The 26,065-nt window shown below is 44.8% G+C and overlaps 3 protein-coding genes across 12 annotated transcripts in view; 1 reads left to right on the top strand and 2 right to left on the bottom strand.

Moving 5' to 3' along the window:
* CNBD2 (cyclic nucleotide binding domain containing 2) overlaps window positions 1-9,686 on the bottom strand; it is a 76,564-nt gene extending 66,878 nt beyond the window's left edge. For 4 of the 6 annotated variants that reach the window (XM_007963620.3, XM_007963629.3, XM_073009332.1 and 1 more), the window contains exons 1-2: window positions 9,561-9,686; window positions 6,482-6,532 (exon numbers count right to left, since the gene is read on the bottom strand). In XM_007963620.3, coding sequence (XP_007961811.2) covers window positions 6,482-6,532; window positions 9,561-9,686 — 177 coding nt within the window. Of the gene's footprint in view, window positions 1-3,623; window positions 3,717-6,481; window positions 6,533-9,560 lie in introns of all 6 variants that reach the window. The other 2 variants (XM_073009331.1, XM_073009333.1) reach the window with 1 other exon arrangement.
* Window positions 9,685-10,642, top strand: SCAND1 (SCAN domain containing 1). The gene is made up of 2 exons (XM_007963697.3): window positions 9,685-9,818; window positions 9,927-10,642. Exons 1-2 carry the CDS (start codon window positions 9,685-9,687, stop codon window positions 10,519-10,521), a joined length of 729 nt encoding a protein of 242 aa, XP_007961888.3. The 3' UTR covers window positions 10,522-10,642.
* A 3,136-nt stretch (window positions 10,643-13,778) lies between these two features.
* Window positions 13,779-26,065, bottom strand: part of PHF20 (PHD finger protein 20) — a 188,225-nt gene continuing 175,938 nt past the window's right edge. For all 5 annotated transcript variants that reach the window (XM_037995037.2, XM_073009320.1, XM_037995040.2 and 2 more), the window contains one exon: window positions 13,779-16,671. In XM_037995037.2, coding sequence (XP_037850965.2) covers window positions 16,529-16,671 — 143 coding nt within the window. In that variant the 3' untranslated portion in view covers window positions 13,779-16,528. The remainder of the gene's footprint in view (window positions 16,672-26,065) is intronic.

Genomic DNA, 26,065 nt, shown 5'->3' with positions numbered 1-26,065 from the left:
ACCCCGTCTCTACAAAAATACAAACAAAAAAATTAGCCAGGCGTGGTGGTGGGTGCCTATAGTCCCAGCCACTTGGGAGGCTGAGGCAGGAGAATCGCTTGAACCCGGGAGGCAGAGGTTGCAGTGAACCAAGATTGAGCCACCGCACTCCAGCCTGGGCGACAGAGATAGACTCCGTGGTTGGGAGTTTGAGAGCAACCTAACCAACATGGAGAACATCTCTACTAAAAATAAAAAATTAGCTGGGCATGGTGGTGCATGCCTATAGTCCCAGCTAGTAGGGAGGCTGAGGCAGGAGAATGACTTGAACCCACGAGGCGGAAGTTGCAGTGAGCCGAGATCACGCCATTGCACCCCAGCCTGGGCAACAAGAGCAAAACTCCATCTCAAAAAAAAAAAAAAAAGATACATGAAGAAAGGGCAGGGTCTGTTTGGGGAGCCTGAGACATAGCTAAAATGTGAGATGTTCGGGAGGTGTGGTTATGAGGAAGGAGGCTGGGCTGGCAGAGGCCACAAACGAGCTATGGCACGTGATGTGCCAAGTGAACTTGCAGACAGTTTTATTTGACCTGCATAGTGTTTTGGTTTAAATATTGTTTAAAATTAACTTGCTTGTCTTTAGTTGAGGTATTGGCTCTCTAATTCACTAAAGTCTTCACCTCACACAAGTCAGTCATCTGCCAGGCATGTTACCTGTTTGCAACCCCCAGTATAGGATCCACAGGGCCTCTTTCAGGTCGAAAATTCTCTATCTAGTGGTTGCAAAATGGCAGTTCACAGGCCATAGCTAGCCTACTGACATGTTTCAACTGAGGTTTTTTTTTTTTTTAGGAATTTGAATTAGTCTTTTAAACTTAAATACTAGATTTTTATGAATAATCTTTTAGGAAAAAATAATTTACCAAAGTGACCCCAATAGAAACTATTTACATATTTATTTATTTATTTTTGAGACAGAGTCTCTGTTGCCCAGGCTGGAGTGCAGTGGCACGATCCTGGCTCACCGCAACCTCTGCCTCCCGGGTTCAAGCGATTCTCCTGTGTCAGCCTCCTGAGTAGCTGGGATTATAGGCACCCACCATCGTGCCTGTCTAATTTTTGTATTTTTAGTAAAGACAGGGTTTCACCATGTTGGCCAGGCTGGTCTCCAACTCCTGACCTCAAGTGATCCGCCCACCTTGGCCTCCCGAAGTCAAGGGACATGAGCCACCGTGACCTACCGAAACCATTTAAGTAGATTAATTTTCTGATTTTCTTTCCTTTTTTTTTTTTTTAATACTTTGGAGACAAGGTCTCACTCTATCCCCTAGGCCAGAGTGCAGTGGCATGATCACAGCTCACTGCAGCCTCTACCTCCCCAGAGTCAGGTGATCCTCCCACCTCAGCCTCCCAAGTAGTTGGGACCACAGGTGTGCACCACCATGACTAACTAATTTTTTAATTTGTAGAGATCTGGTCTTACAATGTTGCCCAGGTTGGTCTTGAACTCCTGGGCTCAAGCAGTCCTCCCACTTCAGCCTCTCAAAGTGCTGGGATTATAGGTGTGAGCCACCATGTCCAGCCTAAATAGACTAATTGTTGTAGAAGTAGAGAAGCTGTAAAAGAGGTCTCTCACCACCACCACCACCTAAAAAGAAAAAAGCACCAGGTCCTAAAGGTTTTATAGGCAACTCCAAATAATCTCAATGTTTCTTCAACTGTTCCAGAGCCTAAAAAGAAGGAAAACTACCAAATTATTGTAATGAAGTGAGAATACTGACACTAAAACCTAATAGAGGTTGCACAAAAACAGAAAGCTACAGATTCATCTCATTTATAAATATTGTTTTTAAAATCTTAAAATATAAGCAAATAGAATTCAGTAGTACCTGTAAAAATAACATCATTCCGGGAGTGCAAAGATGGTTAATTATAGAAACATAATTCATTATGTTAACACAGCTAAGGAGAATAATCATAGGCTCTTCCATAAATTTTTATTTTTTGACAGAGGTGCAAGAACATGTCACCCCTGTGGGCCAGTGGGGCTCCAATGTCCTGGGGACCCTAGTAAGACTGCAGGGAGCATGCCTCAGAAGTGTCCACTTGAGAGCTGCTCCTGGAGGCATTAACTTCCCAGCCTTTCTGGGTTGAGCATTCCAGGGGCCAGAGGGTGACGAGTGACGGTGCTGAGAGTTGCAAGCTATCACATCAGCCTATGCGGCAATGAGGGGTGCTGAGAAGATCCAGAAGGTTAACGCCAGTAGAGAACGCTATGGCTGCAGGCCTCAGGGAGAGCTGGCAAAACTCGAAGTTCTCCAAAAAAGGGGGCTGCACCTTGAGGGCACAACTCACCACACCTTCAGTAGAACATTGGGATGGTGATGGACTGGCTGGCTCTGGGAGCCTCTCTGGTCCCACTGGCACCAAGGAGAAGTAGGGGAGTGGGGTGACCAGGGAAACACACAGATGTTCCATTTTTATAGCCCCGCAGCTGCCAAGCTCCAACTGATCGGAAGAGGAAAGGGCTAAACCAATTCACATACTCACACAAAACCCTGTCAGAAGGAGCTTCACTATGAAGCCAAGAGAATTCCTGCCAGCCTGGAATTCTACTGTAGTCCTTTCTCCACACACAATCCCACAAGTAGCTGGTTCAGAAGAACTCACTTCATCTAAAGGGGAGTTATAGTAAAAAAAAAATAGCACCAGACTTATACAAATATGTTACCGAAAAAAGCAGGAGAGGGAAGCAGGAAACAGGAAAAACAAACGGCAGATGAAAGACAATCACCAAAAAAAAAAAAGAAAAAAGAAAAAGAAAGAAAAAAAAGCTAACACGAAACAGATGATAATCATGAACAAAGAAGTCAAAGGGCTTAATGAATTTTAAAACAAGAGATCAAAGCAAAGATGTAATCGTTCAAAGAAAAGACACTCAAGACAGCCAGAGAAGACACTGGCAGAGCTCAGGAAAGAAGGGATTTTAAAAATAACCATCTCAGAAGGGAAGGTCATTCCAGAAACATCAAAAAGCTAGCCTTGCTGAGAACAGAAGATAGGACTGCAAAAAGCAAATGAAGGAGTTGGGAATGATTTAAAAAGAGCCAAGAGGCCGGGCATGGTGGCTCATGTCTGTAATCCCAGCATTTTGAGAGGCTGAGGCAGGTGGATCACCTGAGGTCAGGAGTTTGAGACAAGCCTGGCCAACATGGTGAAAATCCGTCTCTACTAAAAATACAAAAAATTAACCAGGTATGGTGGCAGGCGCCTGTAATCCCACCTACTCAAGAGGCTGAGGCAAGAGAATAGCTTGAACCTGGCAGGCAGAGGTTGCAGTGAACCAAGATCACGCCACCACACTCCAGCTGGGTGACAGAGCAAGAGGAAAGAAAAAAGGGGGTGGTGGTGACAGAGCAAGATGAAAGAAAAAGGGGAGGGGAGGGGAGGGGGACGGAGAGGAGGGGAAGAGAGGGGAGGGGGGAAGGGGAAGGGAGGGGAGGTAAGAGGAGAGGATAGGAGGGAAGAGGAGGGAAGAGGAGGGAAGAGAAGGGAAGAGAAGGGAAGAGAAGGGAAGGGAAGAGGCATATGGCAGTATAGAGACAGAGAAAGTGAGAGGTAGGGCCAGGCACAGCGGCTCACACCTGTAATCCCAGCACTTTGGGTGGCTAAGGCAGGAGGATTGTTTGGGCCCAGCAGTTTGAGGCCAGCCTGGGCAACATAGCGAGACCCTGTATCTACAAAACAAACACACAAAAAAAAACAATTAGTGAGGCATGGTGGCACGTGCCTGTCGTCCCAGCTACTCATGAAGCTGAGGCAGGACAGTTTGAACCCAGGAGTTTGAAGCTGCAGTGAGCTAGCATTGCAACACTGCACTGAATTTTCTGAATAACTAAATGATGTTGAGCCTGGGTGACAGACTCTGTCAAATGAAATACTAAGTGCTGGTGAGGATATAGAGCAACTACAACTCTCATTCATTGCTGGGCCCTGGATTCTACCCTGGCTAGTACTTCTACTTTCTGAACTTTAGTTTGCCAATCTGTGAACTAAAGGGTTTGTCCTAAGGTTCTATGAATCAAACACATGTTTATAGAAACAAAGGTGGCAATATGTAGCAAAATATTTCAATCAGTCCTCTATTGGGATTATAGCTTAAGGAAGTACTGGTATCCCTTACCATCCAAACTCTTGCTATCAGAATGCTTCCTTTTCAAAATCAGAAACCAAATAGATTTGATAGTAATAGACACTTATAATTCGAAATCAGAAAAAGCTTTAAGCACTATATGATTATCACATTATTTTAATGAAAAATCAGAAATACTTTAAGTGTTCAGCAATAAAGCAATATTATTTACAGTGCATCCAGACTAAGTCTCCTAAAACACAAATCTGATCACATCCCTCCCCTGCTTTAAGTCCTTCCATGGTTTCTACTGTCTATGTTAAACGTGGGTTTGAATCCCAATCTTGCCATGGACTGGCTGAACCTAGGAAAGTTAATTAATCTCTCTAGACCTTAATTTCTCATCTGTAAACAAAGTATCACACATACACAGATGTTCAAGAATGACTAACTGACACGGTTTGGCTGTATCCGAACCCAAATCTCATCTTGAATTGTAGCTCTCATAATTCCCACGAGTTGTGGGAAGGACCCAGTGGAAGATAATTCAATCATGGGGGCAGTTCCCCCATACTGTTCTCATGGTAGTGAATAAGTCTCACAAGATCTGACGGTTTTATAAGGGGAAACCCCTTTCACTTTGTTCTCATTCTCTCTGCCTGCCGCCATCCATGTAAGATGTGACTTGCTCCTCCTTGTCTTCTGCCATGATTGTGAGGCCTCCCCAGCCATGTGGAGCTGTGAGTTCATTAAACCTCTTTCCTTTATAAATTACCCAGTCTTGGGTATGTCTTTATTAGCAGCGTGAGAACAGCTAATACACTAATAATAATACCAATGCCTATGCCTTTTAAAAATACTACATACTAGAACTTACACATTCAAGGAAGTATTATCTCTTCATAACCATCGTTTTAAAAGAATTACTAAGTATATACTCTGTGCCAAACCCTGCACCAGTTCCCTTACATATATTTCTCCTCATCGACTATTCAGAGCCATCCTGTGTGGTAGTTACTATTTCCAGGCTCAGAAAGATGATTACCCAAGGCCACATCATAAAATAACTCATAGCAGTTCTATTTGTAACAGCTCAAAGGTGGAAACAACCCAAATGTCCCTCAGTGGATGGTTAAATATACCATGGTACATCTATACCATGGATTACTACTCAGCAATAAAAAGGACAAACTATTGACACAAGCAACCACTTGGGTGAATCTCCAGGGAATTGTGCCAAGTGGAAAGAGCCAAGCCCAAATGATTACACACTATATGATTCCAAGTATGTAACATTTTTTAAATAACAGAGTTATAGGCATGGAGAATAGATCAGTGGTTGCCTGTGGTTAGGGATAGGGGAAGGGAAGATGAATGGAGGCAATTCTAAAGAGACAGCACGAGGGATTTTTGTGGTGATCAGACAGTTCTAGCTATTGTGGTAGTAGTTGCATGAATCCACACAAGATAAAATTGCACAGACCTACACACACACATACACACACAAATGCACGTATGTAAAACTGGGAAAATGTGAATAAAGTCTGTGGATTGTACCAATGTCAATTTCCTGGTTTTGATATTGTACTATAGCTATGCAAGATGTTACCATTAGGGAAAACTGAGTGAAGGGTACATGAAACTTCTCTGAACTATTTTTGCAACCTTCTATGAATCTATAATTATTTCCAAATAAAAAACTTATTATTTTTTTGAGATGGAGTCTCACACTGTCACCCGGGCTGGAGTGTAGTGGCGTGATCTCAGCTCACTGCAACCTCTGCCTCCCGGGTTCAAGCGAGTCTCCTGCCTCAGCCTCCAAAGTAGCTAGGATTACAGGAACCCACCACCACGCACAGCTAATTTTTTGTATTTTTAGTAGAGATGGGATTTCACTATATTGGCCAGGCTGGTCTCAAACTCCTGACTTCGTGATCCACCTGCCTTGGCCTCCCAAAGTGCTGGGATTACAGGCGTGAACCACTGTGCTTGGCCAATAAAAAGCTTTTTAAAAGACGTATTCTCCAGTTTGACGGCTCTGATAAAGAAGAAAATAAGTATCCAAGCTTCTTTTCCACAACCCTCAACAACAAAGTGCCATCAAAAGGCCTGAGGTCTCTGAAAGAGTCTGGGACTCATATGAGAGCTCTGCCTTCCCAGGGATAGTCTGCAATCCACATTTGTCCTCTTTCCTTTAACCAACACTGAGGCTGGCTAGGAGTCAGGTCTTGTATTGGAAGCTAAGTGATATGAGATGAATGAGTTATGATCCCTTCCCAAGTGAACACCCAATCTAGGGATAAAAAGGCATAATAAGATAAGAATTTGGGCTAAAAGTAAAAAGATTTCTGTCCTCATGGAATCACTTACTAGTTTTCTTATTTTGGACCAATCCGTCTTCTGGCATCCTGGCCTCTCAATCTGCAAAATTCAAAAGAATGAAATATAAATGTATATTTTAAACTTAATCTGGGACCCCTGGGAGGGTTCAAGGATATATGTAACTCACATGAAAGTAGATAACTGCATTCCTTTTTGGAGAAGAGGCATTACATTTTTTTTTTCAGACTCTGGGAATCTGAATGTTTTAACTTTTATCATGGACATTTTCAAGCATATACAAAAGTAGAGTGTACATATTGCCAATCTTTCAAGTGATCCGCCCACCTCAGCCTTCCAAAGTGCTGAGATTACAGGCATGAGCCACCAAGCCTGGCTAATTTTTTGTATTTTTAGTAGAGACGGGGTTTCATCATGTTGCCCAGGCTGGTCTTGAACTCCTGAGCTCAGGTGATCCGCCTGCCTAGGCCTCCCAAAGTGCTGGGATTACAGCCATGAGCCACTGCACCTGGCCAACTACTGAGCCAATCTTGTTTCATTTATTCCCTCCACACTATTTATTATTTACTGCTGAATCACTTCAAAGCAGGCTTACTGGCCCATAAAGGGCTGGATTTTAAAATTCAATTTCTAAGGCCCCTTCCAGTCTAACATTCAATGATTCGAATAGATCTCTCAGGTCCTTCCTTCCATCTCTAATAATTCACGATTTCAATAGGGATGGAAGAAATAAACTAGAGATCTAACATAACATTTCATGATATTCCAGGTGCCACAAAAGTTCATTCCCTTTCATGAGAAGAACTAAATTTTAAACATGGAATTCTAGGACATTTATGATTTAACCTCCAGCAGTGTTCTAACCTCTCTCACCCCTTCTCCAGATCCCAACCACCTTCCCATGTAGCCTGCAGTTTCTACAGTTTTGCTCCTACTCACTATGTGCCTTTGTACAGGCAGTACCTTCTACCTGGAATGTCCCTGAGCCCCACATTTTCCTCTTGCGTCTCAGCTTGAAGTCCCCTCCCCAGTGAAGACTTCTAGCACCTCTTGCCTCCACAGAAGGGTTCAGTGTGCTCCTTTAGCCCTGGAAGCTGAGTACCTGTTGCCACACAGGGAATAGCACTGTTGGTCACTCTGGGCAGCAAACCCAACTACCAAGGGGCCAGACAGAAGTCAAGGTTTGAAGCCAGTAGGCATAACAAACACTAGGGCCCTGCTTTCTCACCTCTGAATAGAAAATAGAGAAAAATATCAGCTCTAAATAAAGCAACAACCTGAGAGCAACAGTAAATGCAAACAACATTCTATTTCAGAGAACCATAGCGAATGGTGGAGATTGAGACCAAATGGGACAGAGTATCTTGTCTAAAGGAAGTCGTCTCTACTCAGTGTCAGTTGATTGTTGACTGGCAGGAATTTGGGTCCAGTGTGGCCAGCTCTTCCATTTTTTCAGGAAAAACCAGAAATCCAGATTTGCATGTGAAATCTCCCAATTTTTATATGTCAGCAACTAAAAAGCATTAAAGGCCCATTGCAATGACTTTCAAGGTTTTCAGGCTATGGAAATGATTTCATGAGGGTCCACTTCTACCCATCCAAAGGAAACATCCTATGGTAGGGACAAGTTTTATATCAGGGCTAACGGCGTGTTAATGGTTGTTAAACACGCTCCTCCATCCTGCACAGAGCTCAAAAGGACTACAAGTGTCATACAAAACCTTTCATATGAGGCCCCTGTCCTTTCAGGGCCTCAGTTTCCCCTTCTGTAAAATGAGGATACAAACCCTATTTGTGGCCAGGCGCGGTGGCTCACGCCTGTAATCCCAGCACTTTGGGAGGCTGAGGCGGGTGAATCACCTGAGGTCAAGAGTTTGAGACCAGCCTGGCCAACATGGTGAACCCCCATCTCTACCAAAAATACAAAATATTAGCCGGGTGTGGTGGTGGGCGCCTGTAATCCCAGCTACTCGGGAGGCTGAGGCAGGAGAATCACTTCAACCCGGAAGGTGGAGGGCTCAGTCTCAAAATAAAAGAAAAAAGCAACAACAACTATTTGTGAGTCAGCTATCAGACAGAAAACCACCTGGCCGAGGGCTGTCAGGGCCACATGCTTTTACCTGCATCATCTCACTGAATTCTCAATGACCTCTGAGAGGTAAGTTCTATTACATCCACATTTTACTGTTAAGAAAACGGTAGCTCAGAGATAGCAAGCAGTTTACCTAATAAAAACAAAAGCAAACTTCTTAAAAGCCCTTTCTCTCCAAGGGCTTAACTTATTTAATCCTCCCAGCAACTCTGAGGTGGGTACCATCAAAGGGGATTCCACCAAGGCAAAAGGCAGCCTCACTCCAATCCTCTAACCCAAGGCTGCTCAACAGAAATATAACGTAAACCGCACATGCAATTTAAATGTTTTTTAGTAGCTGCATTTAAAAAGTAAAAACACAGGTGAAATTAATAACATTTTATTTGACCCAGTATATGCAAAACATATTACAACATGTAATCAGTATTAAAACGTATTGAGATATTTTACATTAGTTTTTTCGTATTAAGTCCCGTATTTTACAATATAGCACATCTCAATTCGCTGTATTTCGAGGGTTATCAACTAGCTCCGCTGCAAGAGCTCAGTCAACTCAGGCGGCCAGCGGCCACCATAAAGGGCAATGCATTTACAATTCACTTATTAAATCCTAAAGTTAACAGAACCTACAGAGCCTCCCCTCCCTTGGTTTCGGAGGACACGCGAAAAATAACAATAGCAAAGAGTTCTCGAGCATTTCCTTCGCGCCAGACGGTGTGCTGTAGCTTGTCATCCTCGCAGTAAGGCGGGTGCTATCGACCTCCTAGTTTGACCAAGCGAGAGGACTTTCTCCAGCCGGGCCCTTCCCGAGAGAACGACCGCCGTCCCGCTCCCCTGTTCGGGTCACAGGCCGGGCGCCACCCGGACAAGCCCCGGCCAGCTGTCACCCTAATCATTCCTGAAGGAGGAGCCGTCACAGTTACAGCCCATCAGGGTCAATCAGGAGGGGCGCCCGCACGGAAAGGTCACCTGCAAACCGAAGCGGCTCAAGAATAAGTTCCAGGACTTAAAGTTTACCTCGAAACATTCAGGCTCCTCCTCCGACTCCTCCTCGAACTTGCGCTCAGAGGCGCCACCATTCGGAAGGAGCCCAAGCCACGCGCCGCTCGCCCTGCTGCACCGCGAGGGCAGCAGCCGCCTCATGCGACTCGAGAACGCTAGAGGGCGCCGCTTCCGAGAGCCCGCAAGCGGCTTCCGGGGCTCGCGCGCCGACCTGGACGCAGAGAAGCCAGAGACTTTTCGTTTCCGGCTGCCGCAGGCCCTTCGCTGGTGCAGGTAAGCTCCGCGCACTCTCGGCCGGTCCCGAGTCCGCCTCCCTCAAGGGTGGCGCGAGCTCTGCCCTTTAACCGGAAACGTCTCCCTGCTCACCCCGCCCGCGCGCAGACGCAGTGCTGAGCCCACAGCTACCGGACAAAGAGTGACGCCCGGAGCTGGAGTTATGGCGGCGACGGAGCCGATCTTGGGGGCCACTGGGAGTCCCGCGGCGGTGCCACCGGAGAAACCGGAAGGAGCAGGTTCGAGCTCAGACCCTGAGCTTAAATCTGTGGGCTCCTCGCTGCCGAAGGTCTCACCGCCTGCCCCGGAGCCCTCCAGGCCCAACGCCGCGGTCCCCGAAGCCATCCCTACGCCCCGGGCTGCGGCCTCCGCGGCCCGGGAGTTGCCCCTCGGGCCAGCACCCGTGAGCATCGCGCCTCAGGCCGAAGCGGAAACGCGCTCCCCACCAGGCCCAGCCGGTTCTAGACTCGGCCCCGAGACGTTCCGCCAGCGTTTCCGGCAGTTCCGCTACCAGGACGCGGCGGGTCCCCGGGAGGCTTTCCGGCAGCTGCGGGAGCTGTCCCGCCAGTGGCTACGGCCTGACATCCGCACCAAGGAGCAGATCGTGGAGATGCTGGTGCAAGAGCAGCTGCTCGCCATCCTGCCCGAGGCGGCTCGGGCCCGGCGGGTCCGTCGCCGCACGGATGTGCGCATCACTGGTTGAGCGGTGGAACTGCGGGCGGCCAGGGCCGGGCGCTCTGTGTAGACTGGGGCCATGATCGGGTCCGGGGGCCTGAGCCTAGGAGCCCACTCCATGTTAATGAAAAATGAGTTTTGGCAGCGCCTGTGGTCTGGTGTGTCTCTTTCATTCGTTCTTTATTGGGTTTATTTTACCAAGCCTGTTTACCACCGCCTTTCTGGCTGGTGCCGAAACGAAGTTGGGAGTCCCTAACAATAAGGCCTTCGTTGGCTATAGTGGGATCTTTCGATGTTGTCTGAAATTGGGTTATCCCCTCTACCACATATGGGAAGTTTTTCACCTGGGCTCCCAAGGACCCAGTTGGGTTTCTTACACGCAAAATACCTGGCTTTATTAAATGCTTACTTGACTGGCTACCTCTATACCAATATGAGCACCAACTTGCACCTGCCCTTTGGGTACAGGCTTCCCAAAATGTCCCAAGTTACTGAGCCATTTTAATGTGAAGTGTTTACTGCAAACCTTCACAGAGATAGGCTAGTTCCTGTGAGCTCTGGCTTATGCCGCCAGGCTTGCTCAACTTCCTTGCCAAATTTTAGGCCTGTGGTAGGAATTAAGCAGAACTAGTTGAAATAATGGATTATTTACATTACGGAAGCTACTCATTTTAATACTGGCCCCCTTTTGGTTAAACTAGCATAATTGTTTACAAAGGAAAGAAAGAATTTGGCAAATAATGAGGACCTGTTCTGAAATCTTAAACCTACTGTTTACAGAGTTCTGCCCAACCAGGAAGGAGCATAGTTGGGGTCCATGGACAGCTTGGATTGGTCCCAGATGGGTCCTATTGCAGTGAGTGCCGTTTGTTAATATAAGGAAGGCCAGACTTGTCTTCCTTGCACTGCTCTCAACAATCAAAATCAGCCTGCAGTTTACACCAGAAAGCATGAGTGAGACTGGGCTGGGAAGTTGGTGAGGGGCATTTTGCTTTTGAATATTAAAGACAAATTGAGAAGTATCTTTGCATTCTTGGGATTTCTTGGCAGAGTTTGCACCTGCCGCCCTGGAAAAAGATAGTTGTTTAGAAGGTAAGAACAGGCTTCTTTAAAAGGTAATGTTTCAAGAAGATTAAGGATAGGTGAAGGACAAGTGCAGTGACTCACGCCTGTAATCCCAGCACTGTGGAAGGCAGAGGCGGTGGATCACTTGAGGTCAGGAGTTCGAGACCAGCTTGACCAACAGTGAAACCCCCATCTCTACTAAAAATACAAAATTATCTGGGTGTAGTGGCACATGCCTGTAATCCCAGCACTTTGGGAGGCCGAGGTGGGTGGATCACTTGAGGTCAGGAGCTTGAGACCAGCCTGACAACATGGTGAAACTCCCATCTCTACTAAAAATACAAAATTAGCCGAGCATGGTGGTGCACGCCTATAATCCCAGCTACTTGGGAGGCTGGGGCAGAATCGCTTGAAACCGGGAGGTGGAGGTTGCAGTGAGCGGTGATCGTGCCATTGCACTCCAGCCTGGGCAACAAGAGTGAAACTCCATCTCAAAAAAAAAAAAAAAAAAAAAAAGGTGAACTTTATACAGTCATGCGTCCCTTAATGGGGATACGTTCTGAAAGATGAGCCCTTAGGCAGTTTTACTGTGTGAGCCTCATAGAGTGCACTTATGTAAACTAGATGGTATAACCTATATACACCTAGGCACTGTGATAGAGCCTGCTGCTCCTAGGCTACAAGCCTGTACAGCATGTGACTGTACTGAATACTATAGGCAGTTGTAACAATGGTATTTGTGTATCTACATAGAAAAGTTTCAGTAAAAATATATAATAGGCTGGGCGTGGTGGCTCGCACCTGTAATCCCAGCACTTTGGGAGACCGAGGTGAGTGGATCACAAGGTCAGGAGTTTGAGACCAGCGTGGCCATCATGGTGAAACCATGTCCCTACTAAAAATACAAGAATTAGCTGGGCATGGTTGCGGGCACCTGTAATTCTAGCTACTCGGGAGGCTGAGGCAGGAGAATTGTTTGAACCTGGGAGGCGAAGGTTGCAGTGAACTGAGATCGCGCCATTGCACACCAGTCTAGGCAACAAGTGAGGCTCCGTCTCAAAAAAAAAAAAAAAAAATATATATATATATATATATATATGTATGTAGAGATTGCGTGACTGGACGTTGTTCTGGCTGGGTAAGTGATGAGTGAATGTGAAGATCTAGGACGTTACTGTACGCTACTCCAGAATTTATATAAACACTGAACACATTGACTAAATTTTTTTTTTTGAGACAGGATCTCACTTTGTTGCCCAGGCTGGAGTACAGAGGCACAATCTAGGTTCACTGTAACTTCTGGCTCCCAGGCCCAGGTGATCCTCCTGCCTCAGCCTCCCAAGTACCTAGGAATACAGGCACCTGCCACCATGCCCAGCTAATTTTTGTAGAGATGGGGTTTCACCATGTTGCCCGGGCTGGTCACTACTAAACCGATTTTTTAAACTTACTTTCTTCAATAATAAATTAGCCTTAGTTCATGATAACTTTTTGTTTTTGTTTTTCGTTTTGTTGAGACAGAGTTTCACTCTGTTGCCCAGGCTGGAGTGCAGTGGTAGGATCTCGGCTCACTGCAACCCCCTCCTCCCGGGTTCAAGCAATTCTCCTACCTCAGCCCCCGAGTAGCTGGGACTACAGGCATGCGCCACCATGCTAATTTTTGTATTCTTAGTAGAGATGGGGTTTTGCCATGTTGGCCAGGCCAGTCTTGAACTCCTGACCGCAGGCGATCTGGCCATCTTGGCCTCCCAAAGTGCTGGGGTTACAGGCATGAGTGACAGCACCCAGCCTTTTATTTAGAGACAGGGTCTCCAGCCTCAGCCTCCCTAAGTGGTAGGATTATAGATCTGAGGCACCCTGCCTGACCAACTTTTTTACTTTGTAAGCTTTTAAATTTTAACTTTGACTTCTGTAATAACACTTTGTGTTTACACACATGGTACAACTATACAAATATATTTTCTTTATATCCTTATTCTATGAGTTTTCTTCTAGTTTAATTTTTTTATATATATTTTACTTTTTAGATTTTTGTTAAACAATAAGACAAATCCACACATTAGCCAAGGCCTATGCAGTATGACCATCAGGACATCACTAAGTGATAGGAATTTTTCAGCTCCATTATAATCTGATGGGACCACCCCGTGTATGGGGTCCATGGTTGACAGAAACATTATGCGATGCATGACTGTAAATCAACAATATGTAACTGAAACATAGCAACAAGAACCTGTTTTATTTTTTCCAAATACAGATACAGAAGTTTGCGTGTTTTGCAAATATTGCTTCAAAGCAACATTTCTATATACAGCGCCTTCTGTTCTAATAGCGCGTAAACATAGGTATGTACCCACAGTGCAATGTTGGCTCATCAAGGATCCACCTTGCATACACTTACCACTTAAAGAAACAAAATGATTAGTTAAAGCGGAACTATTTTTGTCAAGGTAATTTTTTATAGGTGGATAGTTTTTCTCAAAAGACAAAACTTAGGTAGTGCACATACTTCTTTTTTTTTCTTTTTCTTTTTTTTTTTTTTTTTTTTGAGACGGAGTCTTGTAGTTGTCACCCGGGCTGGAGTGCAAAGGCACGATCTCGGCGGCTCACTGCAACCTCTGCCTCCCAGGTTCCAGCAGTTCTCCTGCTTCAGCCTCCCGAGTAGCTGAGATTACAGGCGCCCGCCACTACGCCCGGTTAATTTTTGTATTTTTAGTAAAGAAGGGGTTTCACCCTGTTGGCTAGGCTGGTCTCAAACTCCTGACCTCAGGTGATCCACCCGCCTCAGCCTCCCAAAGTGCTGGGATTACAGGCGTGAGCCACCGCACCCGGCTGGTAGTGCACATATTTCTAAATGGTAACAGCAATGTTTGCAAATAACAGTTTCCAGTGCTCCAACTTAGGGTTAATTCACCTTCACCCAGGAATTGGGAATGGAGCCCCTCAACATGGCTTTAAATTAGGGAAGCACACTGAGGTTACAAGAACTTGGGGAATCTTCTCTGCTTCCCTAAGAACAAAAGTCACAATGAATGAAATGGGATTACTTCCTTTACCAAAAACTTAAATAATAAACCCAATAATGGCCAGTCGGCAAAATTAGGGCAATTCAGTTTCTGCTTCCATTGTTGAACAAGACAGGAAATTGACTACCTTAAAAGTTACAGCTTCCACAGATGTGATTAAAACTCAAATGTATTTTCAGAAAAGAAATATCAGTAATCTAATAATACAACAATCATCACACCTCACAGTTGTGGCTACAGAAAGCCATCCTGTTTCTTCCCTTTTCAGACTGCATAACAGAACTCTTACAGTGCAGCTGTCTGAACATACATGCCATGCACGCCTGTGCATTTCTTCCCACGCCAGAAATACCAACGTTAGCAGTGAGAAACAGCCTCTTGTAGAGGAATCGTCAGTTATAGATGTTATAGCCACATGTATTCTCTCTGATGGATCAGCTATAGCAGATCAGTTTATACTTGTCCTATAATTCATTATATATCAAATGGTGAGCAAATCACTAGACAGAACATTCCCTGAAATAGATTTTAGTACAGAGGCCTGAATTCATGTCCACAATGACCTGTGCTTAACTATTCCAAAGGTCGCTAAAGATACTGTTACTACTACTGAGATATTACTGGCTACTTCACATTTACATAGTAAATGTTTGCAGCATATAACATTACAGACTCATAAACCCATAATTAACTTATAAGAGTTAATGGACAACTGTGCTTTGATTTTTGCCTTTAGTGATAAGAAAACGAAGTAGTGAAATGGGTCACTCCTCAAAGCATGGAACATTTTAACTTTGCCTAGTAAGGAAAAACAAAACAAAATATAGCAATTACATGTGGAACCGTAACCTGCAAAAGTAACACAAATACTGTCTCAAAAGGTACAAACAGGTTGTACCTGGACCTTAAGCAGCATAATCACCTTGATCTCACAAAATAATACAAACAGGAAATTTAAAATGTTGAAGTATAGTAACAAAACAATTCTGAAAACGCTGACTACTGAACATACCCTTCAGGAAGGAGAAAAGCGGCACATGTATAATTTGAAGTTTGTTTACAACAATATAAAATAAGGTAATTCCCCAAACCACATTCTTTGTAACAAATCTTTACAGTGAAAGAGTTTGAAATTTTGGGAAACATTTTTGGACATTAAATAGAACGGGGAAGCTGTCAATATTAAGAAATGGGTAGAAAATGCTGTCCTTTGGGTTCCAGACCCTGCCTGCTTCAGTTTGGAATTCCTCCTAGATTTTTATTACTGTGAGATTCTAGTTCTTCCATAGGCTGTATGGGCTCTGCTACAAAAGCCATAACACAGCCAGCTCTGGGGTGAAAGCATACAAACTTGTCCCCAGTACCATGAAGTCATGCAAGAGATGTGGTGAGAAAAGTGAAGAGTCCTAAGGAGAAAGCAGGGCAGCCAAGACTCTGCTCCTTCCCAACCTCCACAGCGTGGTGAGCTCACAACATTCCCATGAAGCTAGAAAAGGAAAATGATGCCTGCTGCCCAAACACCATGCCAGGAAGAAACCAGGGAGTTGGCATGTGCCCCAACCTGACAGAAAAGTCAATTAAATAAACTGCAAATTGAATTTACAACTGTCTCCAACTAAACTTTTTTGGCTCTCATTCCATTTATCATCAGTGGCACGATTTCAAGTGAAGTTTGTGCAAAAAGACTCCCTTCATTCAATGATGTGCACAGAAGAAGGGAATCCCGAGTCTATTTGCTACCTTTATGGTAGGCTTCGAGATCAGAGTGTCCTCCCACAGCCAAAATGGCCTCTTTGTCCAATGTCCATCACACTCCTGGCCCAGATCCCTGAAGTCAGTCGGTGTCACGTGCATTCAGCATGCTAGGTTTATTTATTTAAATATGCGAAGCTCCTCCTGCAGGTGCCCCAGGATTGTGCTCCCATGAGTTTTGGGTGCCCAGTTTCATGTTGAGCAGCAGAGGGCGATCTGCTGCACCTTGCCCAGGTCCGTCAGCAGCTGCTTGATACAATGCTTGAGCTGCGGAAGCCTGGCCAGTGGCTCAGGGGGCTCCAGTTCCCCAGTGTAGTCCAGCCAGCTCTCCAACACTGTCGGCAGAAGAGAGAAATGAGACCCAGTGAGCTCCCAACACTTGATTTGCAAGAACATCAGCAAGCATTTCAGCACCTTATTCCATCAGACCATTCATGGGCAAGGGAGGAAGGGCCATTTCAGCCAACACTGTGTCAACACCTGCTCTGCAAAGTGGTACTCCCAGGACAAACCTCAAATGCTTTAGAGCAACACAGTCCAAAAGAACTTCCTGCGATGATGGAAATGGTGCGAGTTTGTGTCATCTAATATAGTAGCTACTAGCCATATGCAGCTATTGAGCGCTGGAAACATTGCTAGTGCAACTGAGGAACTGAATTTTAAATTTTATTCAATTTTGGTTAAACAGCCACACATTGCCAGAGGCTACTGTTACCAGAGTCTAGGAGTCTCGGAAGGAAGCACCTTTCTGAGTGTTACTACTCACTCTTTAAAAAGCTTTCCCAGTCGGGCGCGGTGGCATGTGCCTATAATCCCAGCACTTTGGGAGGTCAAGGCGGGCAGATCACAAGGTCAAGAGATCGAGAGTATCTTGGCCAATGTGGTGAAACCCCATCTCCACTAAAAATACAAAAATTAGCCAGGCGTGGTGGCACGCGCCTGTAGTTCCAGCTACTCGGGAGGCTGAGGCAGGAGAATTGCTTGAACCCGGGAGGCAGAGGTTGCAGTGAGCTGAGATCACGCCACTGCACTCCAGCCTGGCAACAAAGCGAGACTCCATCTCAAAGAAATAAAAAATAAATAAATAAATAAAATAAAAAATAAAAAGCTTTCCCATGCTGAAAATCAGAGAGGCTGGTGTTTTAGCATCCTGTCAAGAAAAATGAAAATCTACAGGGTCTTGAAAAGGTCTATTTGTATCATCATAAACTCTGATTTGCTTCATATTAATTCCTGATTGACACATAATCATCAGTGGCACAGAATACTCTGATATTATTTTCTCCCTTTAATTTTTTTTTTTTTTTTTTTTTTTTGAGATGGAGTCTCACTGTGTCACCCAGGCTGGAGTGCAGTGGTGCGATCTCAGTTCACTGCAATCTCTGCATCCTAGGTTCAAGAGATTCTCCTGCCTCAGCCTCCCGAGTAGGTGGGATTACAGGCATGTGCCACCACGCCCAGCGAATTTCTGTATTTTGGTCTCAAACTCCCGATCTCAGGTGATCTACCCACCTTGGCCTCCCAAAGTGCTAGGATTACAGGCATGAGCCACTGGGCGTGGCCTTTTTTTTTTTTCTTTTGAGACAGTTTTGCTCTTGTTGCCTGGGCTGGAGTACAATGTCATGATCTCGACTCACTGCAACCTTCGCCTCCTGGGTACAGGCGATTCTCCTGCCTCAGCCTCCTGAGTAGCTGGTATTACAGGCACAGGCCACCACACCTGGCTAATTTTTGTATTTTTATTAGAGACGGGGTTTCGTCATGTTGGCCAGGCTGGTCTCGAACTCCTGACCTCAGGTGATCCACCCACCTTGGCTTCTCAAAGTGCTAGGATTATAGGCATAAGCCACCATGCCCAGCCCCTTTAAATATTTAATGTAAGATTTCAGGTATTAATTAACATTATCATTATTGATTCAATATCTAGAAAGCTGTCTCGCTTGTGAGAACAAGTATTTCTCTACAGAAAGATGTTTGTTCTTCCCCAAGCTACCCCCTAAAGCTCTGGCATTTGGGGAGAGACCATCTGGGAACCCTGCACCTTTGACAAGAACCACCCCCTGCAGGTAGCCCCTGTGCTTTCCCAGCCTGCCTAAAGCCTTTCTAGTCCATGCACCAACCTGTACTGAGCACCTTCTGGACCCTGGAGTGCAGCAAAAGGCCGGCCCATCCAGTACCTCATCATCAAGCAGCCTGCAACCTACTGCACAGTCCTCTCCTGTCCTCAAGACTCAGCCCTACCTTCCTCTCCACCTTTCTAAATCCTCTGTTTCCTGTGAGCTATTCTTTAGGGAAGCCTTCCCCAATCCCATACCCTGAATCTGGTCCTTGTGTTACAGGTGCTATGGTATCATGTGTTCTCCTTTGAGCATTTACTATGGTTTGTAATTACAGGTAATGGGATGATTTGATTAATATCTGTCTCTTCCACTAGATCAAGCTCCATGAGGACAACTTGCTTGCCACTATATCCCTAACACTCACCTGTGTCTGAAACGTTGCAAGCCTGCAACAAACACAGCGAGAGAAGGAATGTGTGGTGCAGCAAAGTGCCCCACCCATTGCTCTGGGCCCTGTGTAGCTTATCCTCCTCCGTCATATTTCTTGTTGGTATTTGGGGGTTCCAAGAAGGAGGAACCCTCTTTCTTCCTAATTCCAGCAAGTACAAGGACTTGGGAAATAAGAAACATAAGACTGCCTCCTTAGACTTAAGCTTGAAAACCAAGAGTAAAAGATCAGTCACGTGAGAGGAACTAGTGGCCTCCTGAGCAAGAAAACTGCATAGTGACCAGTTTCAAAACACCAGTAAGTCTTTAAACAAAACAAAACAAAACAAAACTAGAAGGAGACAGGGGACTGCTCAGCAAACAGGCATAAGAATAAATGGAGAGGCCGGGCACGGTGGCTCACACCTGTAATCCCAACACTTTGGGAGGTCGAGGGAGGTGGATCACCTGAGGTCAGGAATTCAAGACCAGCCTGGCCAACATGGTGAAACCCATCTCTATTTAAAATACAAAATTAGCCAGGTGTGGTGGCAGGCGTCTGCCTGCTACTTGGGAGACTGAGGAAGGGAGAATTGCTTGAAACTGGGAGGCAGAGGCTTCAGTAAGCCGAGATGATGCCACTGTACTCCAGCCTGGGCGAGAAAGAGTGAGACCCCATCTCTAAATAAATAAATAAATAAATAAATAAATAAATAAATGGAGAAAAGGCAGTCAAGACTGGATGGGTCATTCCAACAGCAAAGAGAGTCAGTCAATCTTTTGCAAGATGATCCTATGATCCTACAGTTGCTGAGAGGCCCCTCTTAAGGTCACCCTAACTACCTCAGATCTAGTTCCAGGCTCACCAAAGACATCCTGATACTACAGTGGCCCAGGAGGCATGCAGAGTATGAAGGCGCACCAACGCTCAGACTGGAAGAGTCTAAGCCACTCAGTAGTGCCTGAGCTTGGTTAACAGGAGTGTGTGGAATTCCTGGGATGGAAGGTGTCTGTCTAGGTCTGCTGGGCTGAAGAACAAAGCCAGGACTGTGGGAAGTCAACAGCATCTCCTCTGGACCCCAGCATCCAGCAGGCCAGCCTGTCCACACCATGTGCTGCACCATCCCAAGTGTCTCTTTTAAAGATGCAGAACAGCTTCCAACTAGTATACTGGTTGCTAGCAAGACAGAAGGTTACAGAGGAAAAATTTCTGTTCAAATACAGTAAGATCATCTGTATAGATGCCACTGCTCATCAAGGCAATATTTTTTATTTAAGAAAATAATATCTCTAATGCCAAAAGACTTTTTTACTTTTCATGATCATTAAATATCCTTTGTCTTTTAAAGTACTCTTCAGGCCGGGCACAGTGGCTCACGCCTGTAATCCCAGCACTTTGGGAAGCCGAGGCAGGCAGATCACGAGGTCAGGACTTCGAGACCAGCCTGACCGACATAGTGAAACCCCGTCTCTACTAAAAATACAAAAATTAGCCAGGCATGGCAGCGCGCGCCTGTAATCCCAGTTACTCAGGAGACTGAGGCAAGAGAATCGCTTGAACCCAGGAGGTGGAGGTTATGGTGAGCTGAGATCATGCCACTACACTCTAGCCTGGGCAGTAGACTGAGACTCCGTCTCAAAAATAAATAAATAAATTAATTAATTAAAGGAGGAGACCACCCCTCATATTGTCTTATGCCCAATTTCTGCCTCCAAAGAAAGAAGTAAAAACTAAAAGGCAGAAATGAAATCCACAGGCAGACAGCCTGGCGCCGCACCCTGGGCCTGGTAGTTAAAGATCGACCCCGACCTAATTGGTTCTGTTATCTATAGGTTACAGACATTGTAGAGAAATGCACTGTGAAAATCCCTATCCTGTTTTGTTCCGATCTAATTACCGGTGCATGCAGCCTCCAGTCACGTACCCACTGCTTGCTCAATCAATCACGACCCTCTCACATGCACCCCCTTAGAGTTGTGAGCCCTTAAAAGGGATAGGAATTGCTCACTCAGGGAGCTCGGCTCTTGAGACAAAAGTCTTGCTGATGCCCCCGGCTGAATAAACCCCTTCCTTCTTTAACTCGGTGTCTGGGGAGTTTTGTCTGCCGCTCATCCTGCTACATTTCTTGGTTCCCTGACTGGGAAGCGAGGTGAATGGTGGATGGTCAAAGCAGCTCTTTAGGCGGCTTAAGCCTGCCCTGTGGAATATCCCTGCGGGGGACTCCGACCAGCCTGAGCGACGCCCATTCTGAGCTGATCCTGAGAGCGCTCCCGGGTAGGCATTTGCCCCGGTGGGACGCCTCGCCAGAGCAGTGTGTGGCAGGCCCCCGTGGAGGATCAATGCAGTGGCTGAACACCAGGAAGGAATGGGCACTTGGAGTCTGGACATCTAAAACTTGGTAAGATTAGTCTTTGAAACTTGCCTGCTCCGTTTGAGTGGAAGCGTGGCCTGATCACCCACGGCGTGCCTTTATTGGCACTTTGGTTTTGGTTTTGACTTGGTTTGAATTGCTTGACAGGATTGGTCTTGGGAACTTGCCTACTCCATTTGCATGGAAGCGTGGCCTGATCACCCACGGTGTGCCTGTACCAGCACTTTGGTTTTTGTTTTTGACTTGACTTGGATTGCTTGATATTTTGGTTTTGGTTTTGACCTGGCTTGGATTTCTGGATACTCTGATTTTGGTTTTGATTTTGGTTTGGTGTAAACTACAAAAGTGTGTGTGTGCCCTTTTTACCCGTTCTTTGTTTTGTGGTGTGCGTGTGCTGTGGGCGTGGTGTTTTGTCTAGAGGAAACACAGGAGAGGCACAAAGTAAGCCCACCCCACTAGGAACTATGTTGAAAATTTTCAAAAAAGGATTTAAGGGAGACTATGGAGTACTAGAACACCAGGAAAATTTAAAACTCTGTGTAAGATAAGACTGGCCAGCATTAGAGGTAGGTTGGCCATTAGAAGGAAGCGTGGACAGGTCCCTTGTTTCAAAGGTATGGCACAAGGTAACCTGTAAGCCAGGAAACTCAGACCAGCTTGTTTTAGATCACCCACCCCCAACACACGGTGGTTGAGAGAACAGCAGCATAAGCAGCAGGCAGAGGCAAAGAGAGAGAGAGGAAGAGATGGAGAGGAAGAGACAGACAGGGAGTCAAGGAGAGAGAGAGAGAGAGAGAGAACGACAGAAGCAGAGAGAGAGAGGAAGAGACAGAGGCAAAAGGAAAATCAAAGAGAGAGACAAAGTCAAAGAGAGAAAGAAAGAGATATACAAGTAGTTAAGAAAAAAAAAATAAGTGCACCCTATTCCTTTAAAAGTCATTATACCAATTCTAATTTGGACAAAACAAGGTCTTATTAATAGCAAACGATAATTAAAATCCCAAACTTACAAGGTTTTCAACAAAAGTAAAGTTTGCTAAAAGTTAACAGTGTAACATGTATTACAGTAATTCTATTCTTGTGGCCTTAGACAGTCTAGTCCACAGACATAAAAAAAGGTTCGCGGCTGGGCGCGGTGGCACACGCCTGTAATCCCAGCACTTTGGGAGGCCGAGGCGGGCGGATCACGAGGTCAGGAGATCGAGACCATCCTGGCTAACACGGTGAAACCCCGTCTCTACTAAAAAATACAAAAAAATTAGCCAGGCGCGGTGGCGGGCGCCTGTAGTCCCAGCTACTCGTAAGGCTGAGGCAGGAGAATGGCGTGAACCCGGGAGGCGGAGCTTGCAGTGAGCTGAGATCCCGCCACTGCACTCCAGCCTGGGTGACACAGCGAGACTCCGTCTCAAAAAAAAAAAAAAAAATACAAAAAAGTAGCCGGGTGAGGTGGCGGGTGCCTGTAGTCTCAGCTACTTGGGAGGCTGAGGCAGGAGAATGGTGTAAACCCAGGAGGCGGAGCTTGCAGTGAGCCGAGATCCGGCCACAGCACTCCAGCCTGGGCAACAGAGCGAGACTCCGTCTCAAAAAAAAAAAGTTCGCTTTGGAAAAGAATGGTTATCATCTTCCAAAAGAAAAAAAAAAAAGGGAAAAAAAGAGGGGGTGGAATTTATATAAAAAGAGTGTTATATGGTAAATTCTTGTCCTGAAATAAATTAACTGGTTGTTTAAAGAAAGAAATGTTTGTAATAAGTCAGAAAGTTAAGGCATGACAAAAAAATTGCCTGTAAAAGTCGTGAAAGAAAAAAAAAAGTTATAAAAAATCTGTGTTAAAAAAAGAATTTATGCAAAAAATGTTGTATAATTTAAAAGTAACTAGGCCTCCTGAATGTAAAACTATTGAAAAAGAAAACAGTTTATGTGCAAGGTGTATAAGAAAAGCAAAATATACGTTTGGTAAAAGGATTATAAGGAGGCATAAGAATGTACATTTTTACCTACATTAAAAAGTTAAAAATTATTGTTTTGAAGGTTTAAGCAAGTTTTAAAATGTTAATTGTAAAGAACATTCTGTGTGTAAACATATTAGCTAAAGTTAAAGAAGTATCATCCAGTTTTTCTGTGAACTGGACATTAAAGCAAAAGCATAACAGGTTTTTCTTAAAGCACCAACCTGCTCTTTAGCAAAAATTATAAAAGGTTAAAAAGAGTCTATAAAATCTTACCTTATGGTCAAAACATTAAAAATTAAATAGATATATCTACAAGGTTTTATTAAAATTAGGTTAAACATTAATAACACACTAATATAAAGATAAAATTTAGTTTATCTTGTATAAAAATCATACAAGAAGCATTGTTAAATGTAAAATGGTATTTGGCTTTCTTTGGTTTAAAAACTAATAAAAATAGGTGTTAAAGGAAATTTTTCAGTAAAAAGGCACTAAGAACTATAAAGTCTACTGCCAAGGTCCCCACATTTAAAACAAAAGGTCAATTTCTTAAAAATTATATACTTGGTTTATCTTCCACTTTCCTTTCTCACAAAAAACAAAACAAAACAAAACAAAAAACAACTAAAAGTCTTTTAGCACATGTACCACCCCTAGAATTTCCAGTAAACCAGCACCAGCCTAAAGATCACGTTCTCATCGAAAGGTGGAAAGAAGAAAACCTCAAACCAGCCTGGGAAGGACCCTACCTTGTGCTGCTAACCACCAAGACTGCTGTTCCTACAGCAAAAAAAGGACAGACTCATCACACCCCAGTCAAGAAAGTGCCACCCCCTCCAGAGTCGTGGGCCATAGTCCCAGGGGAAAACCCTACCAAACTAAAGCTAAGAAAAATTTAACTCTTTTAATCTATTCTATTACTCTTCCTTCTTTCCTCGTTCTATTGCTAACCATCTAGTTATTAATATAACCAAGTCAATTTCGCTTCAAACTATTGCATTTAATGCTTGCTTTGTTATACCCTGTGAGGACTTGCCAAGTCAAAGACAGCTTTCTACTTCAGAAAAGTATTTCTGTCCCTCCTGACTCTCCTTAGACTGGGCATTAGTAAACTAGGACCATTTAATCCGGGGAGATTTCGATAAAGACCCCAGTGCCAACCAGGAGTGTTGCCTCCCGATGTACAGCTTTCATGCCATAGTTGGTCCAACGTTCTGTGGACCATAAAGAGGGAGGATGGACTGCCCCAACTGGTTTTTGTAATTTCCCTAAAACCATACATTCATTTTACTAGAGGATCATAGAAGTTAAAGACTTAAACTTTAGCAATTAAGACGATACCAAAATGCAAATGCCTGGTTAAAATGGATCAAATATTCCATCTGCACATTAAACAAAAGCAATTGTTATGCTTGGGCACATGGCAGGCCAGAGGCCCAGATTGTCCCCCTTCCACTAAGGTGGTCCTCCAGTCGACCAGGCGTAGGCTGCATGATAGCTCTTTTCCAAGATTCTACAGCCTGGAGTAATAAGTTATGCCAAGCTCTCTCTGCTATATCCCAAAGTCCCTGCGGGTCAGCCCCCGAGGGCCATCCAGCTTCCGTCTCCCAACACTAAGTTCACTTCATGTCTGTCACGACAGGGAGGAAAGTTAGCATTCTTTGGAGACCTGAAAGGATGCAGTGAGCTTAAGAATTTTCAAGAGTTTATCAATCAGTCAGCCCTTGTTCATCCCTGAGCGGATGTGTGGTGGTATTGTGGTGGACCTTTACTGGGCACTCTGCTGAATAACTAGAGTGGCTCTTGTGCTTTAGTCCAATTGGCTATCCCTTTCACCCTGGCATTTCATCAACCAGAAGGAAAAGTAATAATAAGACATCATAAAGTGAGAGAAGCCCCTTATGGGTCTTTCGACTCTCATGTCTATTTAGACTCAATTGGAATCCCACGAGGAATACCAGATCAATTTAAAGCTTGAAATCAAATAGCTGCAGGATTTGAGTCAGTATTTTAGTAGGTGACAGTTAATAAAAATGTAGATTAGATAAACTACATCTATTACAACCAACAGCAACGAGCTTTTCATGAGTTAAAAGAAAAACTCATGTCGGCCCCAGCCCTGAGGATACCTGACCTGACAAAACTCTTTACACTCTATGTGTCAGAAAGAGAAAAAATGGCAGTTGGAGTTTTAACCCAGACTGTGGGGCCTGGCCAAGGCCAGTGGCCTATCTCTCAAAACAACTAGACAAGGTTTCCAAAGGATGGCTCCCAGGTCTAAGAGCCCTAGCAGCAAAGGCCCTGTTAGCACAAGAAGCAGATAAATTAACCCTTAGGCAAAACCCGAATATAGAGGCCCCCCACGCTGTGGTAACTTTAATAAATACCAAAGTACATCACTGGTTACCAAATGCTAGGTAAACCAAGTACCAAAGCTTGCTATATGAAAATCCCTACATAACCATTGAAGTTTGCAACACCCTAAACCCCACCACCTTGCTCCCGGTATCAGAGAGCCCAGTTGAACATAACTGTGTAGAGGTATTGGACTCAGTTTATTCTAGCAGGCCCAGCCTCTGAGACCATCCTCGAACATGAGTAGACTGTGAGCGGTACGTGCACGGGAGCAGCTTCGCCAACCCCTGCAAAGTGACTCTGAAGAAGACGACAAGCCCTGCTCCAGTCACACCCAGAAGCTGACTGGTCCACGCACGGCCAAAGCATGAGGAAACTCATTGTGGTACTCATTTTCCTTAAAATTTGGACTTGTACAGTAAGGACTTCAACTGACCTTCCTCAGACTGAGGGCTGTTCTCAGTATATACATTGAGTCACTGAGGTAGGACAAAAGTTGCTACGGTCCTATTATTTTATGGTTTTTATAAGTGTACTGGAACTCTAAAAAGAACTTGTTTGTATAAT

This window comes from Chlorocebus sabaeus, chromosome 2 (genome assembly GCF_047675955.1).
Source record: "Chlorocebus sabaeus isolate Y175 chromosome 2, mChlSab1.0.hap1, whole genome shotgun sequence".
In the NCBI taxonomy this organism is placed as follows: Eukaryota; Metazoa; Chordata; class Mammalia; order Primates; family Cercopithecidae; genus Chlorocebus; species Chlorocebus sabaeus.
The sequence above is the reverse complement of the archived record's forward strand: the minus strand, read 5'-3'. Positions and strand labels throughout refer to the sequence as shown.